The following is a 23334-nucleotide window of genomic DNA, read 5'->3' as shown; positions in this document are numbered from 1 at the left end:
ACTAGTCAGCCTACACAGACAGTCGGTTAAGTTTCAGGGGGCACCTCTAAGGTGCCCTCTGGGGTGTATTTTGCAATAAAATGTACACTGGCATCAGTGTGCATTTATTGTGCTGAGAAGTTTGATACCAAACTTCCCAGTTTTCAGTGTAGCCATTATGGTGCTGTGGAGTTCGTGTTTGACAGACTCCCAGACCATATACTCTTATGGCTACCCTGCACTTACAATGTCTAAGGTTTTGTTTAGACACTGTAGGGGTACCATGCTCATGCACTGGTACCCTCACCTATGGTATAGTGCACCCTGCCTTAGGGCTGTAAGGCCTGCTAGAGGGGTGTCTTACCTATACTGCATAGGCAGTGAGAGGCTGGCATGGCACCCTGAGGGAGGTGCCATGTCGACTTACTCGTTTTGTCCTCACTAGCACACACAAGCTGGCAAGCAGTGTGTCTGTGCTGAGTGAGGGGTCTCCAGCGTGGCATAAGACATGCTGCAGCCCTTAGAGACCTTCCTTGGCATCAGGGCCCTTGGTACTAGGAGTACCAGTTACAAGGGACTTATCTGGATGCCAGGGTCTGCCAATTGTGGATACAAAAGTACAGGTTAGGGAAAGAACACTGGTGCTGGGGCCTGGTTAGCAGGCCTCAGCACACTTTCAATTGTAAACATAGCATCAGCAAAGGCAAAAAGTCAGGGGGCAACCATGCCAAGGAGGCATTTCCTTACAGCCCAACATAGTCATGCACTTCATTTCCGGTTACCCAACCATCCAGTGTTTTCACTGAGTAGTCTACAAAATAAACCCAGGTGTGGCTCGAGGATTTTTGAGCCCCCCTGAATCTAATTCTATACTCCTCAGTGGAGAATCCAAAGCCCTCAATCAGGGTACCCTTCATGAGGTCATAAGATTCTGCATCTTTTCCAGAGAGTGTGAGGAGTCTATCCCTACACTTTCCAGTGAACATTTCCCAAAGGAGAGCACCCCAGTGAGATCTGTTTACTTTTCTGGTTGCACAAGTGTAAGGAAATGCCTCCTTGGCATGGTTAACCCCTGACTTTTTGCCTTTGCTGATGCTATGTTTTGAATTGAAAGTGTGCTGAGGCCTGGTAACCAGGCCCCAGCACCAGTGTTCTTTCCCTAACCTGTACTTCTGTATCCACAATTGGCACACCCTGGCATCCAGGTAAGTCCCTAGTAACTGGTACCCCTGGTACCAAGGGCCCTGATGCCAGGGAAGGTCTCTAAGGGCTGCAGCATATCTTATGCCACCCTGGGGACCCCTCACTCAGCACAGACACACTGCTTGCCAGCTTGTGTGTGCTGGTGAGGACAAAACGAGTAAGTCGACATGGCACTCCCCTCAGGGTGCCATGCCAACCTCACACTGCCTATGCAGTATAGATAAGTCACCCCTCTAGCAGGCCTTACAGCCCTAAGGCAGGGTGCACTATACCATAGGTGAGGGCACCAGTGCATGAGCACTGTGCCCCTACAGTGTCTAAGCCAAACCTTAGACATTGTAAGTGCAGGGTAGCCATAAGAGTATATGGTCTGGGAGTCTGTCAAACACGAACTCCACAGCACCATAATGGCTACACTGAAAACTGGGAAGTTTGGTATCAAACTTCTCAGCACAATAAATGCACACTGATGCCAGTGTACATTTTATTGTGAAATACACCCCAGAGGGCACCTTAGAGGTGCCCCCTGAAACCTTAACCGACTACCTGTGTAGGCTGACTGGTTCCAGCAGCCTGCCTCAACCGAGACATGTTGCTGGCCCCATGGGGAGAGTGCCTTTGTCACTCTGAGGCCAGTAACAAAGCCTGCACTGGGTGGAGATGCTAACACCTCCCCCAGACAGGAGCTGTAACACCTGGCGGTGAGCCTCAAAGGCTCACCCCCTTTGTTCCAGCACCACAGGGCACTCCAGCTAGTGGAGTTGCCCGCCCCCTCCGGTCACGGCCCCACTTTTGGCGGCAAGGCCGGAGGAAATAATGAGAATAACAAGGAGGAGTCACTGGCCAGTAAGGACAGCCCCTAAGGTGTCCTGAGCTGAAGTGACTCTAACTTTTAGAAATCCTCCATCTTGCAGATGGAGGATTCCCCCAATAGGGATAGGAATGTGACCCCCTCCCCTGGGGAGGAGGCACAAAGAGGGTGTACCCACCCTCAGGGCTAGTAGCCATTGGCTACTAACCCCCCAGACCTAAACACTCCCTTAAATTTAGTATTTAAGGGCTCCCCTGAACCTAAGAATTTAGATTCCTGCAACTACAAGAAGAAGAGGACTGCTGAGCTGAAAGACCCCTGCAGAAGAAGAAAAGAAGACACCAACTGCTTTGGCACCAGTCCTACCGGCCTGTCTCCTGCCTTCTAAAGAAACCTGCTCCAGCGACGCATTCCCCAGGACCAGCGACCTCTGAATCCTCAGAGGACTGCCCTGCTTCAAGAGGAACAAGAAACTCCCGAGGACAGCGGCCCTGTTCCAAAAAGACTGCAACTTTGTTACAGAGGAGCAGATTTAAAGACCCCTGCAAATCCCCGGAAGAAGCGTGAGACTTGCAACACTGCACCCGGCGACCCCGACTCGACTGGTGAAGAAACAACGCTACAGGGAGGACCCTCCGGCGACTCCAAGACTGTGAGTAACCAAAGTTGTCCCCACTGAGCCCCCACAGCGACGCCTGCAGAGGGAATCCCGAGGCTCCCCCTGACCGCGACTGCCTGACTCTGAAATCCTGCCGGCTGGAAAAGACCCTGCACCCGCAGCCCCTAGCACCTGAAGGATCGGAACTCCAGTGCAGGAGTGACCCCCAGGAGGCCCTCTCCCTTGCCCAGGTGGTGGCTACCCGAGGAGCCCCCCCCTTGCCTGCCTGCACCGCTGAAGAGACCCCTTGGTCTCCCATTGACTCCCATTGGAAACCCGACGCTAGTTTGCACACTGCACCCGGCCGCCCCCGCGCTGCTGAGGGTGTACTTTTTGTGTGGACTTGTGTCCCCCCCGGTGCCCTACAAAACCCCCCTGGTCTGCCCTCCGAAGACACAGGTACTTACCTGCTGGCAGACTGGAACCGGGGCACCCCCTTCTCTCCATTGAAGCCTATGTGTTTTGGGCACCTCTTTGACCTCTGCACCTGACCGGCCCTGAGCTGTTGGTGTGGTGACTTTGGGGTTGCTCTGAACCCCCAACGGTGGGCTACCTTGGACCCCAATTTGAACCCCGTAGGTGGTTTACTTACCTGCAAGAACTAACATTACTTTACCTCCCCCAAGAACTGTGAAAATTGCACTGTGTCCACTTTTAAAACAGCTATTTGTGTTTTATGTGAAAAGTATATATGCTACTGTAATTATTAAAAGTTCCTAAAGTACTTACCTGCAATAACTTTCAAATGAGATATTACATGTAGAATTTGAACCTGTGGTTCTTAAAATAAACTAAGAAAATATATTTTTCTATACAAAAACCTATTGGCTGGAATTGTCTCTGAGTGTGTGTTCCTCATTTATTGCCTGTGTGTATGTACAACAAATGCTTAACACTACTCCTTGGATAAGCCTACTGCTTGACCACACTACCACAAAATAGAGCATTAGTATTATCTCTTTTTGCCACTATCTTACCTCTAAGGGGAACCCTTGGACTCTGTGCATGTTATTTCTCACTTTGAAATAACACATACAGAGCTAACTTCCTACAACAAGCCCTCTCAAAAGCTGTGAAACATTTGGTGATGTCATCACCATCTTCATATTTAGTTACAATCCCTTGAGGGATTTTTAACATGTCAGGAGAATCTCTGACCCTATTTATGTTGCACCATTGATGGGACCTAGGCCCATCTCTTGTCTTTCCCTTTCTATGGCTAGGAGCTGTCTCTCCAAAGCCAATCTTTTGGCCATCCTGGCTAACAGGAGGCCATCTTCACTGAGGCTATCCTCAGTGATTTCAGAGGTGCTGGCCCCTCCTGTGACGGAAGCAGCATCTCTGACTGTCACAGTTGGAATCAGGGATTGAGGGTCCCTGATCTCCCTAATTAGGACTGGAAGGGGGGAATTCTCCTCCAAGTCACTATCATCCTCTGGGTTGTCATCCTCAGAGGGGTTGGCTTTTTCAAACTCTGCCAAAATCTCCTGGAGCTGTTGTTTGGAGGGTCTTAAGCCAATTGGGATTTTCTTTATTTTGCAGAGAGACCTTAGCTCCCTCATCTTAAGATGGAGGTAAGGTGTGAGGTCGAGTTCCACCACATTCTCATCTGCACCAGGCATTATGTTTCTAAAAGTTGGAATACTTTTTAAGAATCTAAAACTAGTTCTAGAACCTAATTCAAACGTTCACAAAACTTTTAAACTGTAAAAGAAATGCTAACAGGGACTAACACAAGGCCCTAGCAGGACTTTTAAAAATTTAGAAAAATAGTTCAAATTGCAAAAATCAATTTCTAATGACAATTTTTGGAATTTGTCGTGTGATCAGGTATTGGCTGAGTAGTCCAGCAAATGCAAAGTCTTGTACCCCACCGCTGATCCACCAATGTAGGAAGTTGGCTCTGTATGTGCTATTTCAAAGTAAGGAATAGCATGCACAGAGTCCCAGGGTTCCCCTTAGAGGTAAGATAGTGGCAAAAAGAGATAATACTAATGCTCTATTTTGTGGTAGTGTGGTCGAGCAGTAGGCTTATCCAAGTAGTAGTGTTAAGCATTTGTTGTACATACACACAGGCAATAAATGAGGAACACACACTCAGAGACAAATCCAGCCAATAGGTTTTGTTATAGAAAAATATATTTTCTTAGTTTATTTTAAGAACCACAGGTTCAAATTCTACATGTAATATCTCATTTGAAAGGTATTGCAGGTAAGTACTTTAGGAACTTTGAATAATCACAATAGCATATATACTTTTTACATAAAACACATTTAGCTGTTTTAAAAGTGGACACACTGCAATTTTCACAGTTCCTGGGGGAGGTAAAGTAAAGTTAGTTCTTGCAGGTAAGTAAACCACCTACGGGGTTCAAATTGGGGTCCAAGGTAGCCCACCGTTGGGGGTTCAGAGCAACCCCAAAGTCACCACACCAGCAGCTCAGGGCCGGTCAGGTGCAGAGGTCAAAGAGGTGCCCAAAACACATAGGCTTCAATGGAGAGAAGGGGGTGCCCCGGTTCCAGTCTGCCAGCAGGTAAGTACCCGCGTCTTCGGAGGGCAGACCAGGGGGGTTTTGTAGGGCACCGGGGGGGACACAAGTCAGCACAAAAAGTACACCCTCAGCAGCGCGGGGGCGGCCGGGTGCAGTGTTCAAACATGCGTCGGGTTTCCAATTGTTTTCAATGAGAGACCAAGGGGTCTCTTCAGTGGTGCAGGCAGGCAAGGGGGGGGCTCCTCAGGGTAGCCACCACCTGGGCAAGGGAGAGGGCCTCCTGGGGGTCACTCCTGCACTGGAGTTCCGATCCTTCAGGTCCTGGGGGCTGCGGGTGCAGGGTCTCTTCCAGGCGTCGGGATTTCAGAGTCAGGCAGTCGCGGTCAGGGGGAGCCTCAGGATTCCCTCTGCAGGCGTCGCTGTGGGGGTTCAGGGGGGACAACTTTGGTTACTCACAGTCTTGGAGTCGCCGGAGGGTCCTCCCTGTAGCGTTGTTTCTCCACCAGTCGAGTCGTGGTCGCCGGGTGCAGTGTTGCAAGTCTCACGCTTCTTGCGGGGATTGCAGGGGTCTTTAAATCTGCTCCTCTGGATACAAAGTTGCAGTCTTTGTTGAACAGGGCCGCTGTTCTCGGGAGTTTCTTGGTCTCTTGGAAGCAGGGCAGTCCACTGAGGATTCAGAGGTCGCTGGTCCGGGGAAAGCGTCGCTGGAAGGCAGGAGACAGGCCGGTAGGACTGGGGCCAAAGCAGTTGGTGTCTTCTTTCTTCTTCTGCAGGGGTTTTTCAGCTCAGCAGTCCTCTTCTTCTGTAAGTTGCAGGAATCTAAATTCTTAGGTTCAGGGGAGCCCTTAAATACTAAATTTAAGGGCGTGTTTAGGTCTGGGGGGTTAGTAGCCAATGGCTACTAGCCCTGAGGGTGGGTACACCCTCTTTGTGCCTCCTCCCTGAGGGGAGGGGGGCAAATCCCTAATCCTATTGGGGGAATCCTCCATCTGCAAGATGGAGGATTTCTAAAAGTCAGAGTCACCTCAGCTCAGGATGCCTTAGGGGCTGTCCTGACTGGCCAGTGACTCCTTCTTGTTTTTCTCATTATCTCTCCTTGACTTGCCGCCAAAAGTGGGGGCTGTGTCCAGGGGGCGGGCATCTCCACTAGCTGGAGTGCCCTGGGGCATTGTAACACGAAGCTTGAGCCTTTGAAGCTCACTGCTAGGTGTTACAGTTCCTGCAGGGGGGAGGTGTGAAGCACCTCCACCCAGAGCAGGCTTTTGTTTCTGTCCTCAGAGAGCACAAAGGCTCTCACCGCATGGGGTCAGAAACTCGTCTCTCAGCAGCAGGCTGGCGCAGACCAGTCAGTCCTGCACTGAACAATTGGGTAAAATACAGGGGGCATCTCTAAGGTGCCCTCTGTGTGCATTTTTTAATAAATCCAACACTGGCATCAGTGTGGGTTTATTATTCTGAGAAGTTTGATACCAAACTTCCCAGTATTCAGTGTAGCCATTATGGAGCTGTGGAGTTCGTTTTTGACAGACTCCCAGACCATATACTCTTATGGCTACCCTGCACTTACAATGTCTAAGGTTTTGCTTAGACACTGTAGGGGCATTGTGCTCATGCACCTATGCCCTCACCTGCGGTATAGTGCACCCTGCCTTAGGGCTGCAAGGCCTGCTAGAGGGGTGACTTACCTATGCCACAGGCAGTGTGAGGTTGGCATGGCACCCTGAGGGGAGTGCCATGTCGACTTAGTCATTTTCTCCCCACCAGCACACACAAGCTGGCAAGCAGTGTGTCTGTGCTGAGTGAGGGGTCCCTAGGATGGCATAAGACATGCTGCAGTCCTTAGAGACCTTCCCTGGCATCAGGGCCCTTGGTACCAGGGGTACCATTTACAAGGGACTTACCTGGGTGCCAGGGTTGTGCCAATTGTGGAAACAATGGTACATTGTAGGTGAAAGAACACTGGTGCTGGGGCCTGGTTAGCAGGGTCCCAGCACACTTCTCAGTCAAGTCAGCATCAGTATCAGGCAATAAGTGGGGGGTAACTGCAACAGGGAGCCATTTCCTTACACTCTCCTTTTGGAAAGAGATGTTACATGGCCTGGGAGTGGTAGCCTTCCCAAGCCACTTGTATGCTTTAAAGGGCACATTTGGTGCCCTCCTTGCATAAACCAGTCTGCACCAGTTCAGGGACCTCCAGTCCTTGCTCTTATGCAAAACTGGACAATGGAAAGGGGGGGTTACCACTCCCCTGTCAAAACCACCCCAGGGGTGGTGCCTAGAGCTCCTCCAGGAGGCCACTTGGTTCTACCATCTTGAATCCAAGGTCGGCAGAAGCCTCTGGGAGCATCTGAGTGGCCAGGTCAGGCAGATGGCGTCACAGCCCCCTCCTGCTAGGTGGTGACCTGGCTAGGTGACCAATCCCCCTTCCAGCGCTATTAAGAGTCTCCCTCTTTGGTGGGTCCTCAGATTCGATGTGCAAGATTCCAGCAGGGCTCCTCTGCAACATTTACTTCGACTTCTTGCCACTGGAAACGCAATTGGACTTCTCAGGAACCTACAATCTGCAGCTCCAGCGACGACTTTGCTCTGCAACATTTTTTCTCCTCCTTCCAGCAACTACAACATTTCCCTGGCTGTGCATCCTCTGAGGGCAGCAAGTCTTCAGTCTGCACCAAGAAGTAAGAAGTAATCTCCCTTGGAGTGAAGGAGTAACTCCTCTGCATCCGCAGGCACCAACTGCAACGACGACCGGCTGCATAGGTCCTCTCTCCTGCAACTCTGCGTGGATCAGGTATCACAGGTGGTGGTCTTCAGTGGTCCCCTCTACCAGCTATCCAACTTTGGAGGTGGTGAGTCTTTGCCTTTTCTTGCACAACGGTACTCCTGTGCACCGCGACTCTAACAGCTACCAATGCTTGTTGGCTCTTCTTCATAGGGTTCTTCAGGCTCCATGTAGCCCTGGCCTCCAGCACTCTCCCCTGCAACGTGTGGTTTCTTGCCTGCTGCTCCAGCGATTTGGGACTCCTTTCCAGGTGTGCTGATTGGGCTTCACTGTGACTCCTGTGTCTGCTGCCTGTGAGTTGTATGGCTTCTTGCTCTTCTGACTGCTGGGGGATGCCTGGGACTCCCCTCCTTGAGTTGAGTCCCCTTGGACGTTCCCGGTCCCTGGCAGCTCTGCAAATCCTCTTCTGCAGCTCTTGCCTTTGCCAAGGCTTGTTGGTGGTTTTTCTTAGTTCCTCCAGCCCCCCTCTACAGATTCCACTTACCTGAGTGGGGGTCCATCATTTGCATTCCATTTGTTTAGTATATGGTTTGGGCTCCCCTAGGGTTACCATTGTCTATTGTTATTGCACTGTTTTCTATTACTTTCTATGTGCATGCCTGACAACCAAGGTACATGTAATAGTGTGTTTACTCACCTGCTACTAGAGTATTGCCTATATAGTATTTTAGTATTTGTGTCACTAAAATAAAGTACCCTTATTTTTGTAACACTGTGTGGTTCTTTCATGTGTGTAAGTGCTGCATGACTATAAGTGGTATTGCATGAGCTTTGCATGTCTTTTCTCGATAAGCCTTGGCTGCTCATCCACACCTACCTCTAGAGAGCCTGGCTTCCTAGACACTGACTACACCTCACTAATAGGGGATACCTGGACCTGGTGTAGGGTGATAACACCACACACCAGGCTAGCTTCCTACAGTGGCATTACCACACTGTCAAGATGCATCAGTGTGAATATAAAAAGGTAGAGACTATTTGTTCTTTATTATGACACACAAAATCTGGAACCGCTCTAGGCACTTGGGCCTTACTGCCCATGGAAGGCGATGAGATTAAGAAACTAGAGATGTAACACATCCTTAGAGGTGTGGGCTCGCCATCCATGTGCTTGCATTATCCTTACCCCGCACCTCTTTTAACGGGTGATGGTGGGGGGGAGGTAAAAATGTTCTGAGTTAAATCTATTAAGAAGAGAGCATTGGAGGCCACCTTAGCCTTCTGGAATGATACCTTTATCTTGCACATACTTTGTTACACTGTGCTTGAATTCCTACCTTTCAAATAGTGATGCCACCGTATCTTGGTTTAATACTTGCTCTCCCACTACCATATCTTCTATTAGCACTCCCCAGGTGTCTAAGATTGGTCATTTTCTTGGATCACTCACCAGGTCTTCTCCTTGGCATCTCCTTCCTTTGCTTGCCATTAAAATATTAGCTCTTTGGAGGTGACTAAGGTAATTTTCACCTTTCCCTTTTATCCTAACTCCCTCGATCGCTACATTTTGACCTACATGTTTGTCCTACAATCTTAGATACACTTCTTTTTTCTCCCCATTTGTTCTTCTGAAACAGAATGTATTTTCTTTCCATCTTCTACTGGTCCTTTACTATCAATGACGTTCTTAATTTCCTTCCATGGCTAGAAAACGTTTCATCTGCCTCTGCTTAGATACGTGGCTTTATTTTCAACACTTCTCTTTATGGTTCAACTCATATCTCACATGTTGGTACCTCATGCACACTGAATGAGCACACAACTGTGACATCATGGATTGAAGAATGTTGAGGGTGTTGTTTAAATGGACAAGCCAGTTGGTGCCAGGTGCTAAGAGGGCAATGACTGTTATTCCAGAGCTGAGCAGTAAGAGCCAATTTAACTTACAATGGAGTATGTCCTCTTTGTGAAGACATTAGAGTTACCTGTACTTGCCCTTTCAATCTTTGCAGCATTCACCGCTTCTTCATAGTGAGATCTATTGTAACTGTCCAACCTGCACATTGCTATCCAATGTTTTTAATGTCATCCATCTTGATCATTCTAACCTTCTTCTTGGTGGACTTCTTGCTCAGTTGTCTACTACTGACTTTATCAAATCTTCTACAATTCTTGAACAATCTTATCTTACTCCCACTCTTAACGGATTGTTTTCAAACTTCTTTGCATTATCCTTAAATCTCTCCATAGTCTTTCTCACTTTTACCATTCTTGACCCGTTATATCATCCTTTCAAATAGTGTCCCTCCATCTTAATGCCCACCCTCATGATTTCATTCATTTTATTTGCCCCATGTTACTGGAACCAACTCCTTCCAATATAAGCTTTTTTTCTCATCTTCCCTACCTTTCACTTCAAACACTAAACCTATCTGTTTTCCCCTTTTTAAACCCTCTCTTGACTAGTCTGCCTCTAGTCTACATTCATATCTGGCGATCTGGTTATGTCTTGCCTATGTTTATTTTTTGGTGCATCAGGGGCAGCTTTCCATCTGGTGCTTCAATAAATACATTATTAAATAAATAAAACAGAACAGCATTTTTTCCATTATTCTGAACTGGTAGCCCCCTGAAAGGGCATTCTTGATGATCTGTCAAGTAAAAATCACTATATTCTCCAACTTCTTTCTTGGGCATTTCCCTGTCGACAATTTCTCTCAGTTTTGATGAACTTCTCACTGAAATCTTCCAAACTTTTCCATATGTTGTAAACCTATTGCAAACATCCATACCCAAAGGCGGAAACAATGAATTTGAAGATGGCTACCGAAGGTCGGAACATCCAGAGGAAGTAGGATGCCGTCACAAGGGGACACCAAATGGAGACTCCATCGACGCCCACCAACAAACAAAAATCAAAAGAGAAGAAGGACTACAAAACAGTGGCAAATTCTGGATTCAACCACTAGATCGCGGAATAATGCACAGCATGCGAATCCAGAAAAGATTCACACTGCAAAAATAATAGGAGAGATGGGCAGTTTCTAGGTCCCTTAGCTGGCTGGCTGTCTGATGCCTTAACCTGAAAATCTGAGATTGAAACAGACTTCCTCTGCTCACTGTGAAAATTAAATTATGCCTGGGTTCTGCTAAAGTTCTTCTAAGGCTGCTTTAAACCAGATCACATAGGTTTTAACTGTTGACATAACTTTTGGACTCTAATAAAAACACAGATGATGGCGTCAGGTCATTGAGAGAATGTGCACCCACCTGACCTCCCCCAGTGTTGGTGTTCCTCTGTGAGCCTTGCCGGTGTAGTGCAGGTCCTGGTTTTACTCTCTCCTGGATCTGGGCCTCCTGGTGTCTACGCATACGTTGCATTTGTTCCTCAGCACTCATGCGTTGTTTCCGACTAGGGCCACCTTCTGCACTTCTCGTTGGGGAAGCCTGGAGATTAGAAAGACGAAGGGTGTAAAAACTAAGAATAGTGTGTCACCATTTTGTAGCACTGTAATTAAGTGTTAATCCTAACCAGAGTAACGGTCAATAGTGAAGGGACGAATGATCAAGATATCTGCCCTGGGTTTCAAATCTACTACTAAAAGGTCAGATATCAGCAGTTAGCACTTAACTTACCACACAATTTGCTTTGAAAGAGAAAAAACATCTTGGCTAGGTTTCATTAATCTAGGACACTCAAATAATTCTAACATGGCCAAGAACCATCATGTTTCACTGACTTAAACCATGATTTCTGAAACCTCCAAGGAGCTGATTATTGATTACAAGTTGCACAGTAATGGGGACAAGGTAAAATCCCATGTAATATAACAGTTACTGTGTATTCCACCACACTACGGTGCAATGACCAGTTAAACATCGGAATGGGGAATTATGTATGGGACCAATTTTCAAGTTGTAAAACCCCACAGAATTCTCAGTTCCACAGGGTTTAACTAATACATTTAGCCCCTGGTCTGGGCAAGTGGTGAATGCATGCAGGGGCATCTGGGTGGCGTGGGAAGGGGAGGGAGGAGGTTCAAGGGGGACAGGAAGGAAGAGAATAGTGTTTTCTGGCAAGGAGGGGTGGGGGCAGTGTATGTTTACACCTGTCAGAATAAAAGGCCAAAGTGTCACATAATATTTTCAGATGGAATAATATGCTGGAAAAATCGGGCCCGGTTCTGTCATACACAGAAAATCTGGGAGTGGAAAAACCAACCCACTGGGAATCAGACGGAGCAGATTTCCATGAGGTTTGTCCACTCTATTTGACTCAAATCAGACCCAAGAGTTTTATGAATAACACAACTGAAATCATTGTAGTATTATATTCCATATTTTATACGTGTTCTTCAAATACAAGGTGCTGAGAGGACCAAAGTGTTATATCAGAAATACATAATACATATCAATGTAATGGAAGAAAGCTTCTGTGAGTCCCCCTCTTAAAGAAAGCGATTTTGGACCCTACAGACCCAAAAAGTTATCGCCCCATAGCCTGTCTACCTTTTCCAGCCAAAGTTGTGGAAAAAATAATTAACAGGCAAATTGCTGAGTTTATTCACACCTATAACATTTGCGATTCTACTCAGTTTGAGTTTCGCAGTGGTCACAGCACGGAGACCGCACTGATTAAGGCTACTGAGGAGTCCAGACTGCCCCTCGGCGGGGAGGGAGGGCTGCTCGTATTCTGCTCAATCTATCAGCGGCCTTTGATACTGTAAACCACAGGCTGCTGCTGGAACATCTCGCTGATATTGGGAACACTGGAGCAGTGTGGGACTTGTTGAAGTCCTTTCTCTCGGACCAGGAGCAGGAGGTTCGTCTTTGCGAATTTGTCTTACCATGCTTCTCTCTTTCTTGCGGGGTCCCTCAGTCCAATCCTTTTTAACATGTATGTCACCTCCTTGGTTAGCTTAATCAGACCTCACTGCTTGTGTCTTACTACCTATGCAGAAGACACACTAATCATCGTCTCATTTGCTAGCAATGATACAGATGTCAGGGCTAGATTCTGCAATTGCATGTGTGCAGTCAGCACTTGGATAAACTATTGCCTGAGACTAAATTCCAGTAAGACTGAAGTATTATTTATCAGTTCACAAACTTCTTTCTGGACTGATTCCTGTTGGCCATAGGATTTGGCCCCACTCCCGGCCTCTGTGGTCACAACCCTTAATCTGGGAATCCTTATCGACAACAGATTGTCCTACTCTGACCATGTTAAGGCTATAACCTCGTCTGTCTCCTTCATGTTTAGGACTCTAAAAAAGATACTTCCTTTTATTCCTGCCTATTTACAGAAGATGGTAGTCACTCTGTTGATAATGTCCAAGTCAGACTACTGCAATGACCTCCTTCTCTATCCAAATCAGTCTGTGTTAAACAAACTACAAACTCCGCAAAATGCGTCAGTCGCCTACTTTTGAAAATCCCTAAACACAAATCAATCTCTAAACACATAAAAAATTTGCACTGGCTTCTGAAAACACAGTGAATTGACTTTAAGGCACTTTGAATTACCTACAAAGCCCTGAACAATCAAGCTCTGGCCTTTATTACGGACATCTTAAAATGGTATACACCAGCAAGGACTTAATCAGCTAGCATGGAGGCTATTGTCCTCAGGTTTAAACAGCTGGCCTGGGGTGGCAAAAGCTTTTTTTCCCCAGAGCTACTAAGACGTGGAATACACTGCCTACCTCCATCAAATTAGCTCCCAATCTTTTGGCCTTCAGGAAAGCTGTGAAAGTCTGGCTGTTTAATGCTGACCTAGATTTATACTGCCCTGAGGCTCCTTAACCACCAGTAAGGGATGTTGTCTACACGGTCGTCCAGCTAGCGCCAAGACACCTGTGTATTTTCTGCGCTTTATATATTGCCTTAGCATAACAAATTGCCTTAACAACGTTTGGGGAGACATTGGAGAAAGCTGGTCCTTTATGTGGAATGTGAATACCATGTAAAGGGCTTAGGGGTTCCCCAGTGAGTGGACAGGGCTTGCTACGCAATATCAAAGTGCTCTATTTAAGGGTATTGTGGTTGAGCAGCCTTAAGCTTAACACAGAGGAGTGCAAGGCATCTACAAATAAATATATGTAAATACGTAAATGAGATACACGACTCAAGAAGGCGATCCACACCAATTTATAAAAAATTGCAAATATCTTTATATAAGTTTACGCATCAGAGAAAAATCGTTCAGGTACGTACGGTTTTAAATAACAATTCCTTTCTCTTTAAAAAGTAGACACTACAATTTCTGAGTTCTGCAATGTTATCCTATGGGAGGAAAAACAAGTTCTGCAAACAGGTAGAGTACAGCGACTTACAGAACTATTCTCCAGGGGTTAAGCTGAGTAGTGGGCAAGGTCGAAGGCAGCACCCACAGTACACCCTCAGCGGCACAGGGGCGGCCAGGTGCAGAATTCAAATCAGCATCAGGTGCCTAGTGCAATCCTATGGGGATCAGTCACTGCGGAAAGAGGCTGCAAGCCCTGCCAGGAGGCCAGTCTGGCTGAGCCAACAGCAGGGCTCGGGCTTCACAATGCTCAAACAAAGGTAGGCACCCTTGGTCCTCTCCTCTATGGCTCAGGGGCGACAGGTGCAGACATGCCCTTAGGTGTCTATTTTGTTTCTGACAGGAGCAGTCGCGACAGAGGGTGGGCTGCATGCAGAGGCTGCAGGTTTTGTTAGGGAGTCCAGGAGGGGTGAAACCCAGATGGACTCAGACTCTGGAGGGCTGGGCAACCTTGCTGGCACCAGTGGTCCACTTCAACTCGGGTCAGAGACGGCAGGTGCCGTGGTGACTTTAGGTGTTGGGTTTTGGTAGTTCCAGAAGCTTCGGAGTCCCTTCTTTGGAGGTTGCTGAAGAGAGGTCCACTGTTTACGAGAGGTCTTGAGTCTTTTTCGAAGACAGGCAGTCCTCTCGGGTTTCTGGAGTCACAGCTGCAGGACGAGTCAACTTACATGCAGATTTTGATGAGGGATGCAGACAGGCCAGAGGGGTTGGTACCAGGCCAGCTGCTTCTTTTCTCCTCTGTTGTTTTAGTGGCTCTTCAGTGTCCTTGGTATTCTTAGGTCATCAGGATCTGCTTCTCAGGTGTCAGGGGGTCCTCTAAATACTGAATTTAAGAGCATTAGGGGTGTGGAGGGTTGTAGCCGATGAGCTACAGATCTTTGGAGTCACTACGCCCCCTGTATATCAACTTCCAGTGGGAAGTGGGCATAATCCTGTCCCAGAATTTGTAAGTATACCTTCAGAAAGATAGATACTTCTGAAAGGTCGTGCCCACCTTGCAGTAGCCCACTTTAGGGGTGGTACTAGCCTAGGGTGGCACGCCTAACTGACTAGCTAATTTTCCTGCCTGTCCAGATGCCAAATGGGCTCTGGACATGGGGGTGGCTTCCTCTCCTGTGAGGAGTGCCAGATTTGCATTTCTAAGGCGGTATCCCTTCGAGGCTTGCCCCCTTAAGACAGCTAACCATCAGGTCCTCCTGTGGCAGGGGGTGTTACACCCTCTTCCCAGACGGGCTTCTGTTCTGGGCCTCCTGAGAGCAGAAGGGTCTCACCCTAGGGGTCCAGAATGGTGTCTCAGGTGGTAGGCTGGCAGAAACTGGTCAGGGAGCACACAAGAGGATGGTAAGGTTTCAGGGGCAGTTCTAAGGTACCCTCTGGGTACATGTATTGGTAAATCCAACAATGGCATCAGTGTGGGTTCACACATACGTGATGTTTGATACCAAACATCCCTATCTTTAGTGAAGCCATCATGTAGCTGGGAAAATCGTACTCACCAGTGTCCAGCAGTAGCATTTAAAAATAAATGGCTTCCCTGGTCACTTACTATGTCTGAGAATTGACAAAGACATAGCAGGGGCTTATCTGCTTGTGCAGATATGCCCTCACATGTAATATAATGCACCCTGCCTTAGGGCTGTAAGGCCTGCTAGAGGGGTTACTAACATATATTGCATGCAGTGTTAGGGGCCATGGCACACAGGTGGTGTGCCATGTTGTGTTTTCACTTTTGTCTGCACCAAGACACGCAGCCTGCAATGGCAGCCTCTTGTGTGCTTGGTAAGAGTTCCCTTGGGGTGGCACAATTTGTGATGCAACCCTGAGGGAACCTCTTTAGAGCTAGTACCCCAGGCCCTAGGTGTAGGAAAGTCACTTTTTTTGGCATGGTTACCCCCACTTTTTGCTTGTTTATCAGTGTGTTTAGACTGTTTTCATTGGGATCTTAATAATAAGGACCCCAGTGATTGTGCTCTCTCCTCTAAATTTGGTTGCTTTGGTACTATTTACACCCCACAATTGGCACACTGGTGTACCCTTGGAAGTCCCTAGTATATGGTACATAGGTACCCAGGGCATTGGTACACCAGGGGTCCCCCATGGGCTGCAGCATGTATTATGCCACTAAGAAGAGCCCATGCAAACTGTCTCCGCAGGCCTGCCATTGCAGCCTGTGTGAAAATGTACATGCACCCTTTCACTGCTGGTCACTGCACCAGGTCACTGTAAGTCATCCTTTGGTAAGACCTCCTAGCCCAGAGGGCAGGGTGCAGGTCCCTATGTGTGAGGGCACCCCTGCATAAGCAGACATGCCCCTACAAACTCCAGTTCCAATGCACTGGACTTCGTAAGTGCGGAGAAGCCATTTTACCCATGTACTGGCCACAAGTCACTACCTGTGGTCCAGCTACATAATGGTAACTTCGCACCCAGGCATGTTTGATATCAAACATGTCGGAATCATACACCAATACTAATGCCAGTATTGGTGGCATGATTATGTGCACTTTGGGCGCTCCTTAGAGGACCCCCCAGAATTGCTCCTACCAGTCTTCCAGGGTTTGCAGGAAGCTCCCGCTGCTGAAGCCCCTCAGACAGGTTTCTGTCCTCCTGCTGCTTGACCAGCTCAAGCAGGGAAAGGCAGAACAAAGGATTTCCTGTGGGTGAGGGGATGCAACACCCTCTCCCTTGGACATGGGAGTTACAAGGTTGGGGAGGGGTAGCCTCCCCATGCCACTGGCTAGCTTTGAAAGGCACATTAGGTACCCTACTTGCATAATCCGGTTTGCACCAGCCCAGAGACCTCCCGGTTCCAGCTCTGGTGCGAAACCACACAAAGAAAAGAGCAGTGACCTCTACCCTGCCCATCACCACCCCAGAGGTGGTGCCCAGACCTCCTCCAAATGGCCACCTGATTCTGCCATCTTGTAACAAAATGTGCAGAGGTCACTGGGAGCATCTGGTTGGTCAGGACAGGTGGCTGACGTCAGTGGCTCCCTCTGATAGGTGGTCACCCTGCAAAGTGACTAAACCCCCGGCTAGGGCTATTTAAGGATTCCCTTGCCGGTGGGTCCCCAGATTTGGCGTGGAAGACTCCTCCAGTACTCCTCTGCATTGACCTCTTCTGCTCCTGGCCATCGTAACCGCTGCTGAACTTCACAGGAACCAAACAAGCCTACAACTCCCAAGATGACCTCGCCTTGCAACATTGTTTCTCGGGCTTCTTCCAGCAATTGCAACATTTCCAACGCTGTGCATCCTCTGGGGTCGGCAAGACTTCACCTGCACCAAAGAAGCAAAAAGGAATCTCCCCTGGAGTGAAGGAGTCACTCCCCTGCATCCGGATGCACCTAAGGCAACGGCGTCCGGCTGCTAGGATCTGCTTTACACAAGAACTGCGAGGATCCTCCAACACAGGTGGTGGTTCTGAGTGGTCCTATTGGCCCTTTCTGTCCAACTTGGGAAACAGTGAGCCTTTGCCTGGACCTGGTATAAGGTGTGACCACCATAGGTGTCCACCACACTCCAGGCCAGCTTCCTACATCAGGTACCATTTACTAAGGATTTACAGAGGGTGCTAAAGTTTGTCCAATTGGGGAAACAACAGTGCAGTTTTGAGAAGGATATCTGACCTGGTTAGCAGGAACCCAGTGCACTTTCAATCAAAATCATATCAGATACCAGGCAAACAGTGGGGGGTAACCATGTCAAAATGAGGCACTTTCCCACAGAAGTGCATTAAGGAACACACTGGGTACTATGAAAGTAGTAATGAGGATTTTTGCGGTGACAACCTATTCAAGATTTCCATACTGTGCATTATTCCATCAAATACTGTATATTAGTGCAAATGCATGGTAGAAAACTCACCTCTAACACTTTTGGTATTGAGACTTATGAAACTCAAACAGCCACAAGCTGCAAAACATTTGCTACAGTTATGTAATATGTTTTATTTACTGTAATGTCATAAGGGTTAAGCTTAATCAATGGAGGTGTTTCAGGTACTGCAGCCAGTTATATCTAAATGGGGCATGACATACGGGCAGAAGAGTACGAGCAAGTATTGAAAGAAGGCTGATATGGCACACAACAATTCTCAGAAGATGGCACCAGATCTTACGGTATCCACACAAGATGAAGAACCCAGGAGCCACAAAGAGCTGGAACAGAACAAACATCTGTTACATTCTGAACATTCTGATTTAGGTATAATGCATTCTTTCTTCTTAGTTTCCCCGATACCTGCTGCTCAGCCAGTGTGGGTGTGTGTGATGTCATATAATGTTTATGTATGCCTGGAGAGATCAGCTACAAAGAGTGGGATGAGCAGTAGGATGCTGTTCCTGGTGGGGCATTGATATATCATTTATATATCACCTTTAACCTGTATTCTTCAAGCAACCTTCAGCATATATATACCTGACTACTCAGGATTAATCTTTGATTGCAACACTGTTAATCCTTAGACAATGTAACCGTTAACACAGCAAGAATAAACCAAACAGAGGAGTGGACTTGGAATTTCACTGCAATGCTCATAAAGGTATGCATTTCTATGCATAATTTAGCACTGCAGGCTCCCTACCTTAGGTTCCGGATCTGTAGCTCCCTGCTGGAAGGTGGCAGCAGACCCTTGAGAGAGGCAAGGTACAACAGGCCCATGAGTTGGTGAACTGTGGTCAGCTAAAAGAAGAAAATATGAAGATGAGGAAACTATGAATACCTCTCCCCTCCCCTTGATTATTTGATTATTTCCAAACAGAAATCTGTTTCATTAAATATACACACACATATATATATATATGTATATATTTATGTAAACAGTAAGGTGCCGCAAATCGTGGACAACAAAGGACTCACACTCCAAGGCTTGCTAATTGCAGAAAATGGTTTAATGGCAATGCGTTTCGATCTCAAAGAGATCTTCTACACAGCCTATACATATCTTACTGTATGAACTCCTTTCCTGCAACCTGTGAACTCCTCTCTTGCAATGCCTGGTTACATTCACCATACAGAGCTGGTGCGAGCAGCAGGTGCAGGCCTCACTAATATCCCAACAAAGCAGCAAAACCAATTGGACTCAAGCTCCAAATGCTTGTTCTCCAGAAAGTTTAGTTTTTTAGGCAAGGCGTTTCGACCTTATGGTCTTTTTCACAGCCAGTACAATTAAAAGTGGCATAACCCAAAGACATACGTGAGAAAAAAGAAATACAAAAGAAATACTTCTGAACTTAGAAAAAAGAAATTATTGGAGCGCGGCATTCTTTAAAAAAAGACAAAATATTCATTCTAAGAACATTTTTTCTGTGGACAGCTCAAAATCCCATAAAAGATGTCAAACCTTTGAGCTATACATTTGAAACCTGATACCCACTATACGTTAATATACAAATAGTGGAGCAGCCCAGTGGCATTACTAGTCACTCATATATTACATTCTCATGGCCAAAAGGAACACATTTATGAGACAAATGTAAGATATCATCCAACTTAAACATCATATTACCAAGAACTAATTGCCAAGTGGCCTAATATGTTCGCAACACGAAGAACAGCCTTGGAAAAAGAAAGCTAGTTAAAATCAATGTGTAACTGAGTTCTTATAAACAATGAGGTAATAAAAATGACATGCTCTTCAAATTTCTTCAAAAATATGTTAAAGAAGAATAGGGCCACCCAATAATCTGCTTAAACCACTATCCATGCCAAATTTTTCTTAGGTGAACATAAAGCTCTTCATCCAAGTTGAGGCTCTCAGGAGATTTACTCTTGAGAAGAATTATATACTCATATTCTAATGTCCAGAGTCTCTTCTCCGTGTCACTGCCACTGGGGTTATGGATTACACTGTCAATACCAGAAAATGACAAAGAGTCAAGGTTCCCTTGTTGACAAAGATTCCAATGTCTAGCAACAGGATAATTCTGATCACCATTCTTGATTACCCTAAATTTTCTAGAACTTGTTTTTTGACAGGGAAAACTGTGCTACCTACATACTGCAGTCCACATTGACAGGACAGCACATAGACACATAAGTCACTATTACAGGTAACAAAGTTGCCTATTTTCATTGTTTGTCCAGTGGGTAAACTGTAGGACTTACAGTTTTTGCTGTCCCTGCATGTCATATTTTTCCCACATTTGAAAAAACTATGTTGCTCATGTAGCCAACCCTCTTTCTTCTGTGTGCCCATGTAACTGTGCACCAAAATATCCTTAATTGATCTAGATTTCCTATTTGTTATCAATGGATGTGAGGATACTGCTTTACTTATTGGGGGATCTACTTTCACTATATGCCAGTGTTTGCTCAACATCTTTCTTATTTGATTAGATTCATTATTGTAAGTAGTAATCATTCTGACCTGGTTCGTGGTGTCTTTGTTCTGCTTGATCAATAAGCTCTCCCGAGGTACTTTACTGACCTTCTCACAGGAAGTTCTTAACACATATGCCGGATAGCCCCTATATCTTAATCTAGCAGCCATGCTCTCTTCTTCCTTCTTGTACAAGGGGAGGCTACTCTTTCTTTTGGCCCTGATTAATTTCCCAAAGTGGATGCTCCATTTAAGCGTCTGTGGATGGCTACTGTGAGCATGAACGATGCTGTTTCCAGCAGTGCTCTTCTGAAACAAACTTGTCTCAATCTTAACCTTCACTATCTCAACATAAACATCAAGAAAATCCATTTGAGTGGGAAGTATTCTGTGAGTAAATCTCAAGTTTAATTCATTACAATTGATGTGCCTCAGAAATTCTCCTAACTTCTGTCTCGGCCCATCCCATATTTTTAAAAAGTATCTTTGTAACGGGTGCCCAATGGTATACGTTTAGTCCAGATCTCATTCTCCTCTGTCCACACTTGTTCCTACCAACCCATGAAGATTCTAGTATAGGTCAGTGCAAAACAACTCCCTATCGCTGTCCTAATGAGTTACCTGTGCCAAATATCCTTAAAAAGGGAGAAATTAATTTTTAGGCAAAATCGTAGCATCTGAAGTAACGTGAATGATCATATAAGGAAACTGGTTTTCCCTAAAAAACTGTTTACGTGCCTGTATCCCAGGATCACGGGCTATACAAGTATATGGGAAACCACATCATTTTTCACTGATAGATAACTAGGCTGCCATTGTATCTCAGAGATTTTAGTCAGAAAATTGGTGCTATACCTGCAAATGCTGGGAAATTCAGAACATAAGACAAAAAGTAAGGATCCAAATACATAGATGTTTGTTCCAATAGACTGTTTATAGCATAGATTACTGGCAAACTCAGTAGGTTTACTCTGTCATTATGCATCTGGGGGAACATGTAAAAGCATGGCATGATCGGTTTGGTTTGGATTGTGGTGCTTGTAATTGTATTTGCTGTGAAGAAGACCGTAAGGTCGAAACACATACCTAAAAAAGAAAATCCTACTTACCAAGTAGACATTTGTTTGTGGCATGTAGTGCTGTAGATTTCCATACTTTGTATAAGTCTGCCATCTAGTGTTGGGCTCGGAGTCTTGCAAGTTGTTTTTGTTTGAGGAATCTTTTCGAGTCACGAGATCGAGTGATACCTCTTCTCAGTGATACTGCGCATGGGCATCGAGTCCTTTGTTAGATTGCTTTCCCGCAGGAGGGTGAGGTAAGGAGTGAGTGTGTGTGTATATATATATATATATATATATATATATATATATATATATATATATATATATAAAGATAGCTAAATAGATAGTATAGAAAAAAAGATTTCCGTGCAGTGAATAAAGATATGTACAATATTTGTAAAATAATACTACTACAACGACCACAGGCTTCCAGGGAGGAGGAAGAGCGCATGTGAATCTACAGCACTACATGCCACAAACAGATGTCTACAGCGTAAGTAACATTTTCCGCTCCATGGCATGTGTGGCTGTAGATACACATGCTTTGCATAGCCAGTAAAGCACTCCCTTCCAAGTAAGCAGTGGCTAGCCTGTATGAGTTGCAGTAGCCTGTAAAAGTGTCCTGAGCACTGCCTGGAAAGCTAAAACATCTACACAATAGTGCTTAGTGAATAGTGCTTAGTGAATGTGTTTGAAAAGATTTTCAAATATCTGCTATTGGAATGTTTACTAAAAAGGCAAAAGAAACACCTTTTTTCTGGTAGAATGTGTTGTAGGAGCTGTGGGTAATTGACCTTTAGCTTTAAGATAACAAGTTTGAATACACTTGACTATGTATCTCACCTTCCCAGTTTTTTTAAATTGGATTGCCTTTGTGAGGCATTGAAAATGCTACAAAAAGCTGTTTAGATTTTCTAAAACTTTTAGTCCTATCAATGTAATACATAAGATCTTTTTTAACATCTAGTGTGTGCAGAGCTCTTTCAAAGACTGGCTGTGGGAAAACAACATGTAACTCAACTAATTGGTTAATGTGAAATGGTGAAACTACTTTTGGAAGACATTTTGGGTTTGTCCTAAGGACTACTCTATCTTTATGAATTTGGAAGGAAGGTTTCATGTGTGGCATGCGAAGCTGTAAATAGACAAGCTGTGAATAAACTGTAAAGCAGTTTTCCCCTATGCTGTGGGTAGCCAGAGGATGTTGCAGAGGACTGGAAAAGTGTATAGAGTATAGCCTGTCCAACATTAGCTTGTTGGCATGCCAGAACATCCACACAGTAATGTCTGTTGAAAGTGTGTGGAGTAGACAAGGTAGCTGCCTTGCAGATGTCAGCTAAAGGGATGTTACCTGAATAAAGCCACAGAGACCCGTTTCTTGCTGGTATAGTGGGGTCTGGGAGAGATGGGCAAATGTCTCTTGGCCTTTGCTTAACTGGGCTATAGACATTTGACCAACCACAGTGCTCTTCCCTGTTTGTAGAAGGTATGTCCCTTGTGTGGTTTTAAGAAGGAGACAAAGAGCTGCTGTGTTTTTATAAAAAATGTTTTGTCCTGTCAATACAATACATGAGTGTTCTTTTGACATCTAGTGTGTGAAGAGATGTCTCTGCCACTGAATCTGGATGTGGGAAGAACACTAGGATTCGATTGTTTGATTGTGGTGGAAGGTAGAGACCATCTTAGGAGGAATTTAGGTGAATTCTAAGGACTACCCTATCTTGGTGAACCTAGAAGAAATATTTCTACAAGGTTAAAGACTGAAGCTCACTTATATGCCCG

General features: G+C 45.9%; 1 protein-coding gene across 1 annotated transcript in view; it reads right to left on the bottom strand.

Moving 5' to 3' along the window:
• Positions 1-23334, bottom strand: part of LOC138246270 (pleckstrin homology domain-containing family A member 7-like) — a 236784-nt gene that overhangs the window by 37698 nt on the left and 175752 nt on the right. Inside the window, exons 19-20 of the mRNA XM_069200700.1 lie at positions 18755-18852; positions 11136-11312 (exon numbers count right to left, since the gene is read on the bottom strand). Coding sequence (XP_069056801.1) covers positions 11136-11312; positions 18755-18852 — 275 coding nt within the window. The remainder of the gene's footprint in view (positions 1-11135; positions 11313-18754; positions 18853-23334) is intronic.

The sequence above is a fragment of the Pleurodeles waltl genome, chromosome 7 (assembly GCF_031143425.1).
Source record: "Pleurodeles waltl isolate 20211129_DDA chromosome 7, aPleWal1.hap1.20221129, whole genome shotgun sequence".
In the NCBI taxonomy this organism is placed as follows: Eukaryota; Metazoa; Chordata; class Amphibia; order Caudata; family Salamandridae; genus Pleurodeles; species Pleurodeles waltl.
Note: the sequence above shows the minus strand (reverse complement) of the source record. Positions and strands in the feature narration are given on the sequence as shown.